At 44.6% G+C, this 19,313-nt stretch overlaps 1 protein-coding gene across 3 annotated transcripts in view; it reads right to left on the bottom strand.

The window, feature by feature from the left end:
• The window catches only part of NAT10 (N-acetyltransferase 10), a 65,832-nt gene extending 46,999 nt beyond the window's left edge, over positions 1 to 18,833 (bottom strand). For all 3 annotated transcript variants that reach the window (XR_013263955.1, XR_013263954.1, XM_077462741.1), the window contains exons 1-6: positions 18,702 to 18,833; positions 14,168 to 14,289; positions 8,928 to 9,019; positions 2,517 to 2,688; positions 1,802 to 1,924; positions 110 to 171 (exon numbers count right to left, since the gene is read on the bottom strand). Coding sequence is in view for 1 of the 3 variants with exons in the window: in XM_077462741.1 (XP_077318867.1) it covers positions 110 to 171; positions 1,802 to 1,924; positions 2,517 to 2,688; positions 8,928 to 9,019; positions 14,168 to 14,275 (557 nt within the window). In the remaining 2 variants the exon portion in view is untranslated. The remainder of the gene's footprint in view (positions 1 to 109; positions 172 to 1,801; positions 1,925 to 2,516; positions 2,689 to 8,927; positions 9,020 to 14,167; positions 14,290 to 18,701) is intronic.
• Between the last annotated feature and the right edge of the window lie 480 nt (positions 18,834 to 19,313).

Consider the following 19,313-nt stretch of genomic DNA (forward strand, 5'->3'; position numbering starts at 1 on the left):
TGAAAAAGTGATCCACCGCTGATTGCTCAGAGGGCAATACAAATCTCAGGAGCTTATATAGCCTTATATAAAAGGAGCAAGATATAACACACTTAAACAGATCAACTACCTTTCATTAAAACGTCCCACAACGTCCTGATGTGCTTCTGTTCTGTAGCGAGAATGAACATCCTAGAGAAAGAAGACAAGAAATGAGTCCCTGCACATTTCCTCACTGACAACACTTATACAACTGAGGAGCGGGAATGGTATATGTGTGGAACATTGTAAATGTGCTGCTAGGGGGAAGGGTAAAGAAGGAACACGGACAGGGCCCAAGCACTGAGGTCAACATGTGATACCGGATCCGGGCCCTAAAACTATCCTATAATCAAGCACTTTCTTATAACAGGGGTGGAAATGGAGCCAAATCACTCAGTACTAAAGAGTTCACGTTGTGTTGTACCAAAGTGACCATAAGGCATGAGCACAAGAGGACTATTGGTTCTACATCTTTTAACAACTTCCTTTACATTTTTCTCATACGTGTAAAAATCAGCTTTTTTTTTTGCTAGAAAATTATTTAGAACCCCCATATATATTTTTAAGCAGAGGGCCTGGAGAATAAAGTGGTGGTTGTTGCACGGCATTTAACCATTTGCCTACAGCGAACTTTTGTTATAAAATTTTGCAAAAAGGAAAAAACGCAAACAGCGATTGTCCCACACATGAAAATTTTTATGTTACGCTGTTATTGAAAAAATAATAATAAAAAAATAAATTAAAAAAACTGTAATTGTAAAAAAAAAAAAAAAAAAAAAAAAACTTTTATAACTTTAATGCAAAAACACAATACATTACCTAATTTTTTGGTAAAATGTAAAACATGATGTTACATCAAGTATATAGATACCAAACATGTCATGCTTTAAAATTGAGCATGCTAGTGCAGCAGCGACAAACAACGTAAGTTTTACTATCCATAGACAAAGCTTTAAAAGCAAGGTTTACAGGTTACCACTTTATATTTACACAGGAGGTCTGGTGCTAGAATTACTGCCCATGATCTGATGTTCACGGTGATACCCAACATGTGGGACGATCGATGTTTGCGTGCATGCGGGACTGACGCATGCATTCGCCTTTGTCTACAAGCATGGGGGAGGTAGTACTTTCTTTTTTTCTTTAACATTTACAGTTGCTGTACATTTTTATCACTTTTATTGCTGTCACAAGGAATTTAAACATCTTTGTGACAGTAATAGGCAGTGACAGGTACTCTTTATGGAGGGATCTGAGGTCTAGAAGACCTCCAAACCCCTCCTCTGCACCTTAAAGCATTCAAAACACCAAGATCTGTGTTTTTGTATGCTTTTGATTTTTCTTTTTAAATGGTTCCGTTGACATCCATGGTAAACTGGAAGCGAGGTCATGTCATCACTTCTGGGTTACTATACCAGACGATCAAAGCCGATCCCAGCTTGGTCTGGCTGTCGACCAGCTGCTGGAAGCCAGAGCAAGCTGCAGAAGGTGGATGAAGTGTGGGAGGAATAGGAAGTCTCCTCCCGCTGCTTATAATAGCAATCAAGTGGCTAGTTTGCCGCTCCGACTGCTATTACAAGAGAGCGGTTAGCCGGTATCACCCTAATACAACCACTTGAAGACCAATGACGTTCCAGGAACATGAATGGTCGGGCAAATAGGTTTGTGGATGCCCTGCAAATGTGGCGCAGATCTACAAATGTATCCTTAGTAAATAAAGCTGTAAACTCCCCCTTGGATTACATAAATCCTGCCGCGACTCCAGCCCCGATATACATACCATGGTCATGGTGTACAGCTGCTTCAGGGAGCTCATAGTGCGGAGAAGAAGCACCACAAGGCCACCACCTTCAACCGTCTCTATGGTACGAGCCAGCAAGTTGGGAGTCAGAGCCTCGAAATCCTAAACAAGAAAGGAAGACTGAAACAACTCTGTACAAAAACCTGAGTGACAGACACAGATGACAGAGGATCAATACATTCTGATGCCACATGCTTTCAATAGGGATGAGCTGGGTTTGACCTACAGGACCAATGGAAGCCGTCACAGGATCGCATCCCTGTTAGCCCATTCAGCATCAGTTGCTTGCAGCTACACAAACACAATAGGCTGGGACATATGACCATGTTAGGTCAAAGACATCATGAACATCCCTGCCCTGCAGCTCCACATTCGCCTCAGGCCACAGCCAATTGGGCCGGGGGGAATGTGGTCACGTGGCAGCTTCCTACAAAGTTCAGCTGAATTGAGTATGGAACAAACCCAACTCATCACCACTTATAATTGGCTTTTTTTGTGATCAAACTATGAACAAGTAAAAACATTTTTGCACACTTTTGTGTTTCTGTTTCGCACCCAATTCTGTAGCTCTAGAAAAGCCAGCGAGTCCAGCAAATCCTGAGGAACTCTGTGCCTCCTGCCTTGGAGAACTGATGAGCTCACTGCTGGGTGAAGGCTTGGTGGGGACGAGAAGAATGATCTAGGTACGACATACCTGCAAGACGCACATGCCATAGGTGTTTCCCAGAATCTTATGAGTCTCATTATAATAACAATAGCGGATGTTGGTGGCGGCAATAAACAGCTCAAACGGGTCATCCTCCTTGATGTTCAGTGTGCCGCTCTTTATCCTCTTCTGTAGTTTTCTCATTTTCTTCTTCCGGTTACTGCAAAAGAAAGGTGTGTGTGTCACAAACCAAATCCACAGACGGCACGTGCCGGGTTTTAAAAATCGGCCTCATTCAGAACATCTCTGGGGATGACACGTGCTGGGTTATAAACATCGGCCTCATTCAGAACAACTCCAGACAAGTCAGAGAAACAGATGACTCAACACGACTACTGGGCTTAAAAATAACCAAATAATTTTCCCGCTGGCTGAGAATGGTTTACAGGAGGCTTTGGGTGGGACTGCAGCCTCTTGCCACTCCAAGCATTGAAAAGGACGAAGCTTGGGAGAAGAATTCTGAAATATTCATAACTAAGACAGACCATGTAGGAATGTGCCATAGTGGTGCTCTATTGGTACTGTCATGTCTGTTTTCAGACACTAGGTGGGGTTGTATGTTATCTCTCTTCAGTGAGCTGGCATCTGTACATAGCTCTATGAAGTTGGAAGTCATAATTGACTTTGTTTTTGGACATTACATCTTTACATTCTTTTGTCAATGTTTATGGATTATGTATGCTTGAATGTGTTCAAATAAAACTTTATTCAGATTTTTAAAAAAAAGACAAGTCTGACCATACACTATATAATCTGATTGGACAATCCCCCTTAGAACTACCATGCAATAGTCTGCTGGCTGGATATGAATAAAATGAATACATTGTTCAGCTTCATCTTCCTATTTTTTTTTTTTAATGCCGGATGAGATTGTACAATGCGTGGCCAGCCTTTGACTGATTTTTTTTTATTGTAATTATTTTGGATAGAATAGAGAATGTTTAAACTCTTGTCTACCAAGGTAGGTTTATGGCATGGTAGACAAGTAGTTAAAGCGGGGTGCCCCTAAAAAAAAAAAAAAAAAAAAAATTTAAATCAGCAGCTACAAATACTGCAGCTGCTGACTTTTAATAATTCGGACACTTACTTGTCCCAGGGTCCAGCGATGCGGGGGAACGAAGCCCCCCCTCGTTCCCCGCTCTGCAGGGCGCCGCGATACGCCGTACAGTCACCTGGGACATGTGACAGGTCCCAGATGACTGTGCGGCGCCAGGGGAAGTGATGTCACCAGCCCGGGCAAGGAAGAAGGCAGACTACGAGGGAGCCCCTACCAACAGGTATTTAGAGGTGAGTAAAAAAATTTTTTTATTTTTTTAAGAAGTTTAAACAATTTTTTATTTTTTGGTGGCAACACCACTTTAAATCAAGCTCACAAGGCAAACTTATAAACAAGCACAATCAAAAGGTCCGTTCACAGTAGAAAAAAAAAAAAAAAAAAAAAAAAAGTAGCAAACAATTGAGTCCAAATGATGATAGAACGTCGGCTGGGAAGGTATTTGGAAAACACACAGTCTTGGTCAGCTCCTCAACCAGGATAAGGTGATCCATCATGAACATGCTGCCTTTCCTGAAACGCGTAGCCACCCACCCCTGCTGCTTCTCACAGGCCACTGTCAGCGGTGCGTTTGTCAGAGACGCCGCCAAGCTCCCCCTCGCAGCGGGCCATCCAGTTGGCTCAGATTCTCGAGGCACCTTCTGCATGTCTGCACCAGTCACTTGAGCAGTACACCAGGTCAGGTTTTTCGATGTAAGCGAGCCTACAATAAATTGTGTTGCTTTTTAACCCATACTGATCTGGCACCCTGCTCTGTTTCCTTGTCAATCTAGTTTCGGGCTGCTCTTGCAGCCGTGAGTTTGGTACTGGCTTTCAGAGCTGCCAAAGGCCTATGCCCCAGTTACTGGCAGCACCCACGGGTGTTCCTGGGCTCTCCCATTCCTCCGGGGAGCCCAGGACTGCAGGAACCTGCGTCCAATGTCTAAGCAGGATACACTTGGAAAACGTCCATTCCCCAATCACTCCTGTGATTAATGATTCCGGAGGCGACATGTATCACGCCGATATACTTTACAGCTGGTTTACACTATCCACACAGGAAAACTTTCTTGTGCAGGCTGGTGTCCCTGCTGCATAGACATCAGGGGGTGGTGCTTTGTATTTTTACAACGCAAGGCAAATGTTTACTCTACTGAAATGTCACACAGGGGTAGATTTACTACTGGCAGAATCTGGTGCAGCTGTGCATGGTAACCAATCTGCTTCCAGGTTTTATTGTCAAAGCTTAACCACTTAGGCCCCATTCACACCTATGCAAATTAGATGAAGAATGTCACTGGCTCCCTATGAAGCCGGTTCACATATCTCCGTTGCGGCTGCGGAGCAAACTGAATTCAGGCATAGAATCTGCCCCGATTCATCCCTGAAACAGGGGCGCACATCGCTCCTGTGCGATCCGCAGAGGGTTATAGTGTGAATCCGACCTCCAGGACCGGAAGGATTTGCCCCCTTAATGACCAGGCCATGTTTTGTAATGCGGCACTGCGTTGCTTTAACTGACAATTGCGCAGCCATGCGACGTTGTACCCAAACAAAATGTAAGTCCTTTATTTCCCACAAATAGAGCTTTCTTTTGGTGGGATTTCATCACCTCGGCGGTTTTTATTTTTATATTTTAAACAAAAAAACCCGACAATTTTGAAAAACCAAAACAAACAATATTTAATTTTTTTCCTTTAATAAATATCCCAAAAAACTAAATTTAAAAAAAAAGGTACATTTTTTCATCAGTTTAGGCCGATATGCATTATTCTACATATTTTTGGTAAAAAAAAAAAATATCGCAATAAGTGTATATTGATTAGTTTCAGCAAAAGTTATAGAGTCTATAAAATAGGGCAGTGATGGTGAACCTTGGCACCTGTTTTGGAACTACATTTCCCATGAAGCTCATGCACTCTGCAGTGTAGCTGAGCATTATGGCAAATGTAGTTCCAAAACATCTGGGGTGTCAAGGTTCGCCATCACTGAAATAGGGGATAGATTTGTGTCATTTTTATTATACATTTTTTTACTAGCAATTGTGGTGATCAGCGGGAATGCGAGATTGTGGCAGACAGACTTTTTTTTGGGACCAGTGACATTTATACTGCGATCAGAGCTAAAAATAGCCACTGATTACTGTATAAATGTCACTGGCAGGGAAGGGGTTAACACTACAGGGCGATCAAGGGGTTAAGTGTTGCCTAGGGAGGCGTTTCTAGCTGTGGGGGGGAGTGTAGTGACCGGAGGAGGAGAGAGATCGCTGTTCCTAATTACTTGGGACAGCAGATCTGTCTCTCCTCCCCTGACTGAACAGAGATCTGTCCGTTTTCATTGACAGATCCCTGTCCTGTCTCTCCAAGGAGCGATCGCGGGTGGCCGCAGACATCGCAGTTGCCGGCCACGCACATCGGCGGTGCGCCCCCTAGAGCTCTTAAAGTGGCCGACATACAATGACGGCGATTCACCCAGGAGAGCCAACCTGCCGCAGTAAACTGGTCTTTAAAGTGGTTGTAAACCCTTACAAACCACTTTGACCTACAGGTAAGCCTAGATTAAGGCTTACCTGTAGGTCCAAGCAATATCTCCTAAACCTATATGGTTTAGGAGATATTTGCCCGAAAACGGGCACTGCTGTCTACGGCGCATGCGCCGTAGACTGCGGCGCGCAGGCGCACTGAGCGTGGCATTTCCAAGAATGGAGCTGCCGCGCGTGTCGACTCCCGTGTGCATGCGCGGGAGTGACGTCATCGCGGCTTCGCCGAATGACAGCGGCAGAGCTGCGAGACCCCACCAGCAAGATGGATGCGGCGGACTACAGGGGACAGCGGCGACTTCGCTGGCTCCTGTGTCAGGTAAGTGACACATAATGGGCTACTATGCGATGCATAGTAGTCCATTATGCTTTGCCTTTGCAGGGAATGAAAGAGGAAGTAAACCCATCAGGGTTTACTTCCTCTTTAAGTGGTTAATTGAATAAGCTGAAGATGATTGGTTACTATGTAGAGATTCTGTGTGCACCAGTTTTAGCAAATCTCCCACAAAGTGACATTTCACGCATTTCTATGCACTGCAGCTCAGCTATGGTGCAGAGAAAACACAAGGAGCCAGATTTACTAAACACAAATAGACTATTTAATTTCTAATTAAAGCTTGACCAGATATATTGTGCACACTGCAAGGGCGGTGGCACTCATTTTTCCCCAGAGCTTAGCAAATATTATAAAGCTCTGACTCCATCATTCAATCATGTGCACCTGATTGGGAATTCTTCACAAAGTGAAGCTTTGGAACATTACCTTTAGGGCCGGTTCACACTGCGACGCGAGGCGAGGCGACACGGCTCGCCTCGCTCCCGCAAGTCGCCCCCATTCAGTACTATGGAACCGTTCTGAGAGGAGCGACTCGAGTCGCTCCGACTCAGAAAAAAGGTTCCTGTACTACTTCGGGGCGACTTCGGGGGCGACTTGCATTGACTTCTATGCAGAAGTCCTCTGCAAGTCGCGGCGAGGTAAGTCGGAGACGCCTCGCCGCGGCTCGCTGTGTGAACCGGCCCTTACCAAGGAAAATGAGTGCAACTGCATTGCAAAGTGAACAGTCTATTTGCCTTTAGTAAATCAACCCCAAGGTGTGAAAAACAGCTTCAGAAAAATTCTGAAAATCACAGATATGTTGCAGATTTTCACAACACTCTGCAACTGCTATGGATCCATAGGAAGTACAGGCCGAAAAACTTCTCCATAGAAAATATTTATTTGAGCATTAGAGCAATAACATCATCCAAAAATTATGACTCGTTTTGGCCTTCATCAAAAGCATGCTTTTGATGAAGGCCGAAACGCGTCAATATTTTTGGATGATGTTATTGCTCTAAAGCTCAAATAAAATATTTTCTATGGAGAAGCTGTCGAGTTGCCGGCCTGTACTTTCTATGGATCTTTTGTGAGCTTAATTAGCCAAAGCACCGACTACTCTAAACACCAACTCTAATATATAGCGGTAGAGCTTGGGTGAGTTTTTAATTTTTTTTCACTCTGCAACTGCTACCTGCATTCCAGTGTGAACAATGGCTTTCTGTGGGGTTGATTTACTAAAACTGGAGAGTGCAAAATCTGGTGCAGCTGTGCATGGTAGCCAATCAGCTTCTAACTTCAGCTTTCTCAATAAAACCTGAAAGCGGATTGGTTTCTATGCAGTGCTGCACTGAATTTTGCACTCTCCAAGTTTATGTAATTAACCCCCCGTGTGCCTTGTGGAGACCAGAAATTTTCTACTGCACAAGTATGAACAAGCCCTCAAAGCCGAAGTGTATTCTAACTTATCCTAGACCCAGTGAGAAGCTCACAGTGTGCAGTGAAATAAGAATAAGCGATTTCAGTCCAGGAGAGCAGCCGGTACAACTGTGCAAGACTGAAGGGAAGGGAGGTCAGATTTAACCACTTCAGCACCGGCGTATTGTAATATGACACCTGCAGATGGGATCTCCCATCCTGGGCGGGCATCATATGAGGGCCCCTCACTCCCGGCCCTCTAGGGGACGAGCACGCGGCGTCGCTCGGGACCCGATTCATGTGCCCGTGATGTCTGCCGGGCACCCGCGATTGCTCGGGAACACAGCAGGACCGTGGATTTGTGTATGTAAACACACAGATCCACGTGCTGTCAGAGGAGAGGAGACCGATGGTGTGTTCTCAGTACAGAGGAACACCGATCGGTCTCCTCCCCTTGTGAGTCCCCTCCCCCCACAGTTAAAATCACTCCCAGGGAACATAATTAACCCCTGCAGCGCCCCCTAGTGTTAACCCCTTCTCTGCCAGTCACATTTACACAGTAATCAGTGCAATTTTATAGCACCGATCGCTGTGTAAATGTGAATGGTCCCAAAAATGTGTCAAAAGTGTCCGCCATAATGTCGCAGTCAGGGAAAAAAAAAATGCCATAAATCTATCCCCTATTTTGTAAATGCTATAACGTTTGCACAAACCAATCAATATATGCTTATTGCAATTTTTTTTTACCAAAAATATGTAGAAGATTATGTATCGGCCTAAACTGGAGGAAAACTTTATTTTTTTTAAATTGTCGCTTTTCTTTTCTTTATAGGGCAAAAAATAAAAACTGCAGGGGTGATCAAACACCACCAAAAAAAAGAGAAAAAAAGGATGTCAATTTTGATTGGGTGCAAGGTCGCATGGCCGCGCAATTGTCAGTTAAAGCGACGCAGTGCAGAATCGCAAGAAGTGCTCTGGTAAAGAAGGGAGTAAAATCCTCCGGGGCTGAAGTGGTTAATAAGTGCAAAAAATAAAAAGAAGTGGAACCGGAGCACAGAGAGATCCATGGAAGCTGATTTTTGGATATATTACCTGCTGAAGCCCAGCTCTTTCTTGTAACACCAGAGTACAGAGGGCCGAGCTCTGACTGCCGCTTTGGAGAGCATGTGATGGAGGATGACCACCTGCGGAGAGGGACATGGTTACTGAGCAATCACAGAAGACAATCTGCATATACCATACAATACACACACACACACACACACACACACACACACACACACAAATCAAAGATGACTTGCATAGGGCAGTAATCCCCAGCATCCAATAGGATTTTATAAATCCGCTGCAGGCTAGTGTTACACATACTGATTTATTACAGGGAACCACTACGGCTACCGGAGTCTCAGATCAGCGGCTCAGTAAGCAGTGAAGACACAAACTTCAAACGTCAGCAATGGGGACTCTACCAAATTGTGCTGAGTGCAGTTAGGCGAGATTTGGTACTACCCAGTCCTCTTCTATGGGTGAGATTTCTATATACGTTTCTGTTCAGCATCCAGGCCATAAAAATAAAAAAAAAATTGCAGATCTCCACTTTGAAACCTTTTCCATGTCTCCGTCTCATTCAACAAGGAAATAAAAAAAGTTACTGCTCTCTCATAGCCAGATCACCACATATCTCTCCCCTCTGCCAGCATTATAAGGGGCACAGCAGGCCATTCTGGTGGACAGGTTAAGTCCGGGCACTGGAGTCACTGAAGAAAACCAATATACTGTATATAAAAAAAAATAAAAAATCTACACTATAGCAAAAACTAAAAATGTAAAAGAGACCCCATCCAAATCCGATAAATGACTGAACACTTGCAGGCAATCTGTACTTACAGTGATGCTAAATGGGTTGTCTAAGCAGCATTACCAGAGCTGTGATTAAAGGAGTTGTAAAGCAGAAAGTTTTTTTTAATACATTCCATGCTTCAAAATAAAAAACCTTGTGTGTGTAGCAGCCTCCCCAGCACCCCATAATTACTTACCCGAGCTACATCTCTCTCCAGCGATGTCCACGGGTGTATTAGCCTTCTGAGACTCTGCTCCTGATTGACTGAGACACAGCAGTGGCGCTTTTGCCTTCCGCGGCTGTCAAAGTCAGTTAGCCAATCAGGGGAGAGGGGTTGGGGCTCCGTGTCTGAATGAACACGCGGAGCTGTGAGACTCGGGTCGGGTGCCCCTATAGCAAGCTCCATGATGTGGGGGCACTCGACAGGAGACAGAGGGGCCAGGAGCAGCAAAGAGGGACCCGAGAAGAGGAGGAATCAGGGCTGCTCTGTGCAAAACCAACTGTACAAAAGGAGGCAAGTATGTAAGTATGTTTGTTATTAAAAAAATAAAAACGAGACTTTACAATCTGTCTGAAAAAAAAAATGACACTTCTGGGAGTGTCAGAGTCCCAAACCCCCAGATGCCTTGTTGGTAATCTTACACAATAGATACATTGATATCTTTGATTAAAGTGGAACTAAAGCTTTTTCTTTTTTAATCAGCCCCCCCCCCTCAAAAACACATCAGCATCCAATAGTTGATTACAGTACAGTGAATGACTCTCTTATAACCACTTTGCAAACACACACTTTTTTTTTGCTTCCGGCACACCACTTCCCCAGACTTCCTGTTGGGGACTGCCCACTAATAACATAATTTACAATCATTTGTATTACACGTCCCTTCATGCATAGAGCCGATGCAAATGCGCCCATTGTATTTCATAAAATTTTGCTGAAAGGATAAGTTCACCTTTGGAAAAAAATAAAAAAATAAATGTGTGTCATCTTTCAGGTAAAAAAAAAAAAAAAAAAAAAAAAATAAAAAAAAAACCGTATAATTATTTTTATTACTAGGAGCCTGAAAAGCATTTCATCAGTGATCGGCAGATCATGGGTGCAATGCACGACTCCTGCAGACTGTCAGTGTAAGCTGTCTGCTTGTAACTCGTTCAGGCAGGTATTTACACACTGACAGGAAGAAACAATGAACTACCTAGAGTGCTCAACAGTGCCTTGGTAGTTGATTGAGTACTAAAAGGCGACAATTGCAAAGGTACTTGTAGCGCTCCCATTTGCAGAACTCTGTAAATGAATGATGCGGTTGAGTGGGCGGAGCCCACATCCAATGCGTTTTATTTATTTTTTTATTGCGACAGCGAGTGTGGGGAGAAGATCCCCGGCTCACTGTAACTAGAAGTAGCAAGTTGGGGGAATGGCTACAGCTGTGGGAACATGTCAGGTGTTCCCCATGGTGAACTTATCTTTAAACTGAGGACCCTCCTGTACAGACATACATAAGCAGCCTGAGGGGAAAACTCATAAAACATACCTCTGCTCCTCCTCCAAGGGAAATGATTGACAGCAGCTCCTGTGTTGTCCCCTGGGGCTGTTTGTTCATGTCGGTGCAGGCAGTATCTGCACATGAAACTACAGTATCTCACCCCTCACATTTTTGTAAATATTTTATTCTATCTTTTCATGTGACAACACTGAAGAAATGACACTTTGCTACAATGTAAAGTAGTGAGTGTACAGCTTGTATAACAGTGTAAATTTGCTGTCCCTTCAAAATAACTCAACACACAGCCATTATCATGACCATTATGTCAATATTTTGTGTGGCCACCATTATTTTCCAGCACTGCCTTAGGGCTCTTTCACGCGACCGATCAATTCAGGTCCGCCTGTCAGTTTTTTAGGGGGACTTGAATGGATGCTCCATTGAGGTCTATGGAGTGTTGGATGTCAGCTGTGACATGTCCGCTGACATCCGACCCGCTCTGATCCGAAAAAGTGTGACGGAGGAAAAACCTACTTTTCCATCCGTCTGTGGATCGAGTGGCGACGTAATCTGCGATCCGTCCTCATCCGATCTCCCATAGGGGAGAGCGGCGCTCTGACAGGTCCGTCCCTGCACAGTGTGCAGAGACAGACCTGTCATCTTCGACGGAGCGATCCCCGCTGAGCAAGCAGATGTCCACGGGGGTGGATCATCACTGATCCGTACCGTGTGAAAGAGCCCTTAACCCTCATGGGCATGGAGTTCACCAGAGCTTCACAGGTTGCCACTGGAGTCCTCTTCCATTCCTCCATGATGACATCACAGAGCTGGTGGATGTTAGAGACCTTGCGCTCCTCCACCTTCTATTTTAAGAATGCCCCACAGATACTTAATAGGGTTTAGGTCTGGAGACATGCTTGGCCAGTCCATCACCTTTACCCTCAGCTTCTTTGGCAAGGCAGTGGTCGTCTTGGAGGTGTGTTTGGGATTGTTATGTTGGAATACTACCCTGCAAGCCAGTCTCTGGAGGGAGGGGGTCATGCTCTGCTTCAGTATGTCACAGTACATGTTGGCATTCATGGTTCCTTCAATGAACTGTAGCTCCCCAGTGCTGGCAGCACTCATGCAGCCCCAGACCATGACACTCCCACCACCAGTGGAGACAGCAAATTTACACTGTTATACAAGCTGTACACTCACTACTTTACATTGTAGCATTGTAGTGTCATTTCTTCAGTGTCGTCACATGAAAAGATAGAATAAAATATTTACAAAAATGTGAAGGGTGTACTCACTTTTGTGAGATACTGTAAATAAAACTAGCAACCTCCCCGATTTATATCTAGTTTTAAAAAAAACAAAAAAAAAACACAACAAACACCACAAAATGCACACTGCACAGCTAGGCATCACACAAAAGGGCATTGTAAAAATTTGTTAAAAATTAGGTTTGGGTTACACAAGATTCACAAATCTATGTGGAAGCTCCACTGCCTTGTAAAGTGCAGTCCCAAATCTAATCGATAAGAGTTTCCATGTTGGAGCATACAGTATATAGCAATGGATAAATTAAGGGCAAGTATGCTTTTGCACCAGGGTACCCTGCAAGTGAAAGAAACCACCCTGAATCTGGACGTCAGTGCCAAAGCTTGGGGAACAAAAAAAACAAAACAAAAAAAACAACCTTTACAACCTCAAGCGGCAGTATACTTTATACACAGGGAGAATATGCAAACACCATCACGTAGTGGTTCGGATTTGAACCAAAGCCCCAGTACTGCCTGCAGGTACATATACTACAGATTGACTGGATGTGCTTATTATCAGAGTAGGAAGTGATGACAGAGGGGTTGTAGTGATTGTAAAGGTTCATTTTTTTTTTTATTACAAACATGTCATACTTAACTGCTCTGTGCAAGGGTTTAGCACAGAGCGGCCCTCATCCTCCTTTTCTGAGGTCCCCCGGCAGCATGCCTGGCTCCTCTTTGGTGAGTACTCAGCCCCACCCCTAGCTCCCGTGTCACTGGCTTTGATTGATAGCAGCAGCAGCAGCAGCAGCAGCAGCCACTATCAATCTATCCGATGAGGACCCCAGACAGCAGCTCGTGCTCATCGCTGCAACGATCAGGTTCAGGGGGCAGCTGCAGCACACACGTTTTTTCACCTTAATGCATAAATACATTAAGGTGAAAAGCCATGAGACTTTACAACTCTTTGCTTTACTGAAACTGGAGTGCAGAAGCTCTACATGGTAGCCAATCAGCTTCTAACTTCAGATTGTTTAATTTAGCTTTGACAAAAAGAAAAACCTGGAAGCTGATTGGTTTCCAAGTAGAGTTGCACCAGATTTTACAATCTCTCCAGTTTTAGTAAATCAACCACAGAGCGTCTTAAATGTTGGCTCTGGATGGAAAAGTGTGTGGGGGGGGGGGGGGGGGGGTTGACCAATATCGTTTTTCAGGGCCAATACCGATTGTTCAGCTGCTTTTCAGGCCTATAGTCGATATTAGGTGCAGATATTCTGTACATCACCGTCTCCTGCCACCAGATGTGTGTCACTTGCCACCATCTCCTGCCACCCAGATGCAATTTTTTACTACTTACACAGCTTCTGGCAGCCTCTACCCTCTAGTAGGTAAACTTCCAAGTGCGGATGGGCGGTGAGAGATGACGTAACTATCTCTCTGCTTGGCCGCGGCTCTGTCAAAAGCAGCCTTCGTACCTCTGCTATAGGGGCGGAACAGCAGTGATGCGAGGCGGGCAGCAAGAGATGATGTCATCTCTCTGCTGCCCGCCACACTGCTGACAGAGATTGGCAGCGACTGCAGGGACAGGGAGAGGAGGTCTGACCAATACTGGTACGTGTCTGACCCATAATTAGAAAAATGTGAATAATCAGTCAACACCAAGTGGAAAGAACCTTTGCATTGCTGTGTATAATGAGCAGCAGACATACAACCCAAAATACATCAGATCACATGACTGATTATAAGACTGAACCCCATTACCTGATCCTTCCCATGGTCCCCCACAATCACAAAGAAACTTCTGTGCTTCTCAGCAACTCCATTCTCGATCTGGACCCGGATCCGATTATCAATCTTCTTCCTCTGCATTGTGATTGGTTAATCTGGAGGGAGCCAAATGTGTCACGTTAGTCTTGTAAAATCAAACTATGTCACATCACACCCAAAGTATACTGATCATGGGGCCCATAGCAAAATGTTGATGGGGCCCCTGGCTGCTTCTGTGTGTGGCACCAGGCACCTGATCTTTACATATAATTTGTCAGGGAGATCAGCAAAGCAACAAATCATCTACTTGTCTTAAAGGGTTAGTTCACCTTTACAATAAAACTGCCTGCTCCTGTTTTCAGGAAGCGGCTGCTTTTCAATATCATACCTGTAGGGCCGTTTGTGGCCTCACCCAAGCCTGCCTAAAAAACTCCTAGGTGAGCCACTACCTCCTTTTCTGGCTTCAAAACCGATGGAGGCACACTGCTCATGTGCTTTTTCAATGAACCAGAACACTTGTTCCTGAGGGGCCCCGCTGGTCGTTAGGGGTTGTGGTTTTAAACCTACCTATGACTTTTTCAGACAGGCTTGGGAGAGGTTGCGCACATCCTTCGTATATAACATTGTAGAACAGCTTCCAGGGCTACATTCACACAGCCACACACGGGTGTAGATTCTTGTCAGCAGTTCTAAACACTCTGTGTGACGAGCAGCAGCTGTCACATCTGTATTTTGTACAAATCAATGGCCAACACAGCCACTGTTTGCATAGAACCGCTTGTATCAGGGATATGCAATTAGCGGACCCCCAGCTGTTGCTAAACTACAAGTCCCATCATGCCTCTGCCTCTGGGTGTCATGCTTGTGGCTGTCAGAATCTTGCTATGCCTCATGGGAATTGTAGTTCTGCAACAGCTGGAGGTCCGCAGGAGGGGCCGGACATGCGTAGTTCGGCATGGATACTGTGCCAATCTTTCGCCTGAAGTGGGAGCAAATGTTTGGATTAGAACGGTATATGCTCCCCCCTGAAACGTACCAAATGTGACACCGGAGGAGGGAGGAACCAGATCAACGGAAGTTCCATTTCTGGGTGGAACTCCGCTTTAAAGTGGTTAAGCCACTTTTTTTCTTTTTATATTTCCCTCTAGCAGATAACATGAAGCTCCCCAGTGGATGTCATTTATAAAAAATATGCTGTATAATACCTTATTTATGAGCCCTGCTCCGCATTCACGTGACTGCCCGCTGGTCTCCTCTCCTGATCGGATAGGTGCAGGGAGAGGTGCTGGGTATGCCCCACTGACGTCAGCCGAGACAAGGAGAGGAGACCGGTGGGCAGTAACGTGAGCGCCGAGCGATGTATTATACAGCATATTTTTATAAATGACATCCACTGGGGAGCTTAATATTATATAACAGAGGGAACTATAGAAAGAGCAAACTGTTTTTTTTTTTTTTACAGCAGGATAACAGGCGGGGGGGGGGGGGGGGGAGGACACAGGAGAGACACAAGGAAAACAGAGCAGCACTGCGGATGATGGAGGCACGTAAACTGACCACAGTGTCAGGGTTCAGCAGCCATGATATACCCTGATCAGTTTACATAGAGGAGGGTATAGCCAGGCAGGATCAGCCAGGTATTTCAGGTGTTACAAGGTGCCAAATTACACAGCACAAACACTGTGTTGAATAACATTCTTTAAAGGAACAGGATCCAATATATATATATTTTTTTTGTAGAGTAACAAACACTTTAATTCTAAACCTGCAAAAAAAAATTCTGGTTTACACTTTGAACCGGACTTTAGGTCTGTCAGCTGCCCCTCCACTACCTAGATAGCAAATATTTTTTTGTTTTCAGGATTTTTTTTTTCTATGCCCTGTATCCCATAGGTAGAATGTGGTGTTGTACTCCAGCAGCTTCCTGGGGCATTCCCCTCATATTTCCCAGTAGGCTTCGGGGGCCCATTTTTAGAGCAACATGTCACTGCATTTTTTTAATGCATTTTCAGTAGCCAATTGAATTGTTTACTGAGTATGCAGCTTCTTTATGTAAGTGTTAACCCTTAGGTGATCAAAGGGTTAACCGAGTGCCTAGCCAGTGTTCATGTGTATTGTGTGCGGTGCTTTTACTAGGGGAAGAGATGCAATTTATTATTTATTCTCATCTTTGCAGAGACACAAATTTCATCCCTTCCCTCTTCTCAGAAAGACAATCTGCCCTCTGTACATAGGGATCTGCCTCATGATCATCAGGTGCCAGAGGACATCGGGTAACCGGCACCTGTTGATCACCTTCCACTGTGTGCAATCTCAGCAGAAGCAAGGTGGCGTTCATGCATGCCCTCTAACCTGGAAATGTGTGTATTATATATATATATAAATAAACACACACACACACACACACACACACGTGATCTGCTGCAAAAGGTCCCGCCCTATAGCAGTTTTACTGCTCCAGGGAGGACCTAACTAAATCCTTGCCTATTGTCCTGTCAAAGCTGGTGCCACGACCGCTGCCCCAGGTTTCCGGTTTCAGGATGGCTCCTTTCTCTTGCAGCATCCTATGGAGACATCTTAGACTAGTTTTTTTGTCTGTATACTGTGTTCATTAATAGAAGCACACAGCCCTGTAGCCTGGGATGGCAAGAAATTCCCCTGCTCCTCCCCCTCCCTTCTCCAGACTAAACGGACTGACTGGAGATTGTATCGTCCACAGTTAAAAAGGGAAGTACGGCCAAATGCTTTTTTTTGTCTGTACTTCCCTTGTGGGTGACTAGAAATAGATTTACTTCTGTTCTCCTGTAACCCAGTCAGATAATAATGGGCTATGACCTGCTATCCGCCGACATGGCAGAGCAGTTCCAGGCTCAGGAAGGATCCTGACAATATTGCCGGGATCTGCCTGCTGCGCCCAACTCCCTTGCCAGCCACTCCAGAGATCACAAAGGAGAGCGATGACTGACCGTCACTGCTCTCTGCTCAGAGCAGACTGAGAACCGAGTAATCATCAGCCATGTGATCACTCAGGACTCGGTCCTAGATCTGGCAAGGGACGGATAATGCAACTTGAAGGGGAGTATGTATTTTTTTTTTTTTTTTTTTTTTTGTATAAATGTAAAGCCCATACATCTCCTTTAACACTTTCCTGCGAGTCCAAAAGTTCAGGGAAGTGGCACCAAGAAAGCAGGAGCCAGCAGTATTAAAAAGTTGTTAACTGCAAGTGCTGGGGTAAGCATTTTAATACTTAGTTTACTGGGGAATGTTTATATTCTTGTGCTCAGGGTGTCAAATGAAAAACACAGGTGGTTTAATACTACTTCACCTGCTTCAGGTCCGCTCCATAGCAGGTTTATTGCTACAGGGTGGCTCCCCTGCGAAGAAAAAAAACGTATATATACACATGTGTGATTCTACACTTACACCTGCAGGGGGCGCACGGGCCGCTTCTGCTGTGAATGAATACTCATACTGATCTGCAGGTGCCGGGCACTGGATGTCTTCCGGCACTTGGCGATTATCCGTAATACAAAACGGAACAGAGATCTGCATATGTAAACAAGGCAGATTGCCATTCTGACAGGGGGGAGGGGGTGGATTTTGTGTTCCTAGCAGCGACTAGAATCAATCTCCTCCTCTAGTAAAAGCAGCACACGCAAAACACTGGTTAGGCACATGTGTAACCCTTTGATCGCCCTAGATGTTTAACCCCTTCCCAGCCAGTGTCATTGGCACAGTGACAGTCCATATTTGTAGCACTAATCACTGTATTGGTGGCACTGGTCCCCTCAAAGGTCAGTCTCCGATTTGTCCGCCGCAATATCACTATAAAATCGCTGATCACCGCCATTACTAGTAAAAAAATACATGAAAATTCCATAAAAATATCCCCCATTTTGTAGCCACTATAACTTTTACGCAAACCAATCAATATACGCTTATTGCGATTTATTTTACCAAAAATATGTAGCTGAAAACATATAGACCTAACCTGAAGAAGACATTTTTTTTTGCTTTTATTGGATGTTTTATAGCAGAAAGTAGAAAATTTTGGTTTTATTTTTCAAAATTGTTTTTGTTTATAGCACAAAAAATAGAAACCGCAGGAGGTGATCAAATATCGCCCAAAAAAAGCTTTATTTGTGTGTGTGTGGGGGGGGGGTTTCTGTACAGTGTCGCACGGGCGCGCAATTGTCAGTTAAAGTAACGCAGGGCCGTATTGCATAACAACAAAAAAAAACCCTGGTCATAAAGAGGGGGGTAAATCTTCCGGGGCTGAAGTGGTGAATGTAAAATTATAAAATGAGAAAGTTTATAATGGAGATGACCAGAATTGGAAACATGTTGATCACGGATGAGGGCTGCACACACCTAGGACAGCTGACAGACACCTCCTTCCCTCCTATGGAAGGACATAGGCACCTACAGGAGACATATATGTAATGTAACCGGCCATTCCCCACCACATAACCCGCCTGTGACCCCGCACCGCCCAGGCCGCGGACCACACAGCTCACCCATTACATACCCTACAATCAGGCAGCCAGCTCCGCTCACATGTACCATGTGCACAGTAACGTAGGACCCCCCAGGCTGTCCGCGGCGCCTGAATGCTTTCGGAGGGGGTCCTTCCAATCAGAGTCGGCTTCGTGACGTCCCATCTGCATTCCGGAAGCCATTTTGTTGTAGCCTGGAACATGCGATGCATGGTAGGCTATTGAAAAATGGCCGACTCCGAGACACTTTTTTTTTTTCAATGCAAGTCACATGGCATTCATGCAGGGTGTAGTCGTTTGGGTTCAGACTTACAATCAATTTTGGTTGATGGAATTATTAACGTTATATCTCTCTGCTGTGATGCCTGGCTCTGCAGTTTTTGGTGCAGCAGCTGCTACATTCAGTACCTTACATTTAGTCATGCAATGTTGTACCCAAACAAAATTTGCGTCCTTTTCTTCCCACAAATAGAGCTTTCTTTTGATGGTATTTGATTGCCTCTGCGATTTTTATTTTTTGCGATATAAATGGAAAAAGACCGCAAATTTTGAAAAAAAATGATATTTTCTACTTTTTGTTATTAGAAAAATCCAATAAATTCAATTTTAGTCATACATTTAGGCCAAAATGTATTCAGCCACAT

Source organism: Lithobates pipiens, unplaced genomic scaffold, assembly GCF_037356315.1.
Source record: "Lithobates pipiens isolate NorthernLeopardFrog02 unplaced genomic scaffold, aLitPip1_a1.2 Scaffold_10, whole genome shotgun sequence".
NCBI classification, from domain to species: Eukaryota; Metazoa; Chordata; class Amphibia; order Anura; family Ranidae; genus Lithobates; species Lithobates pipiens.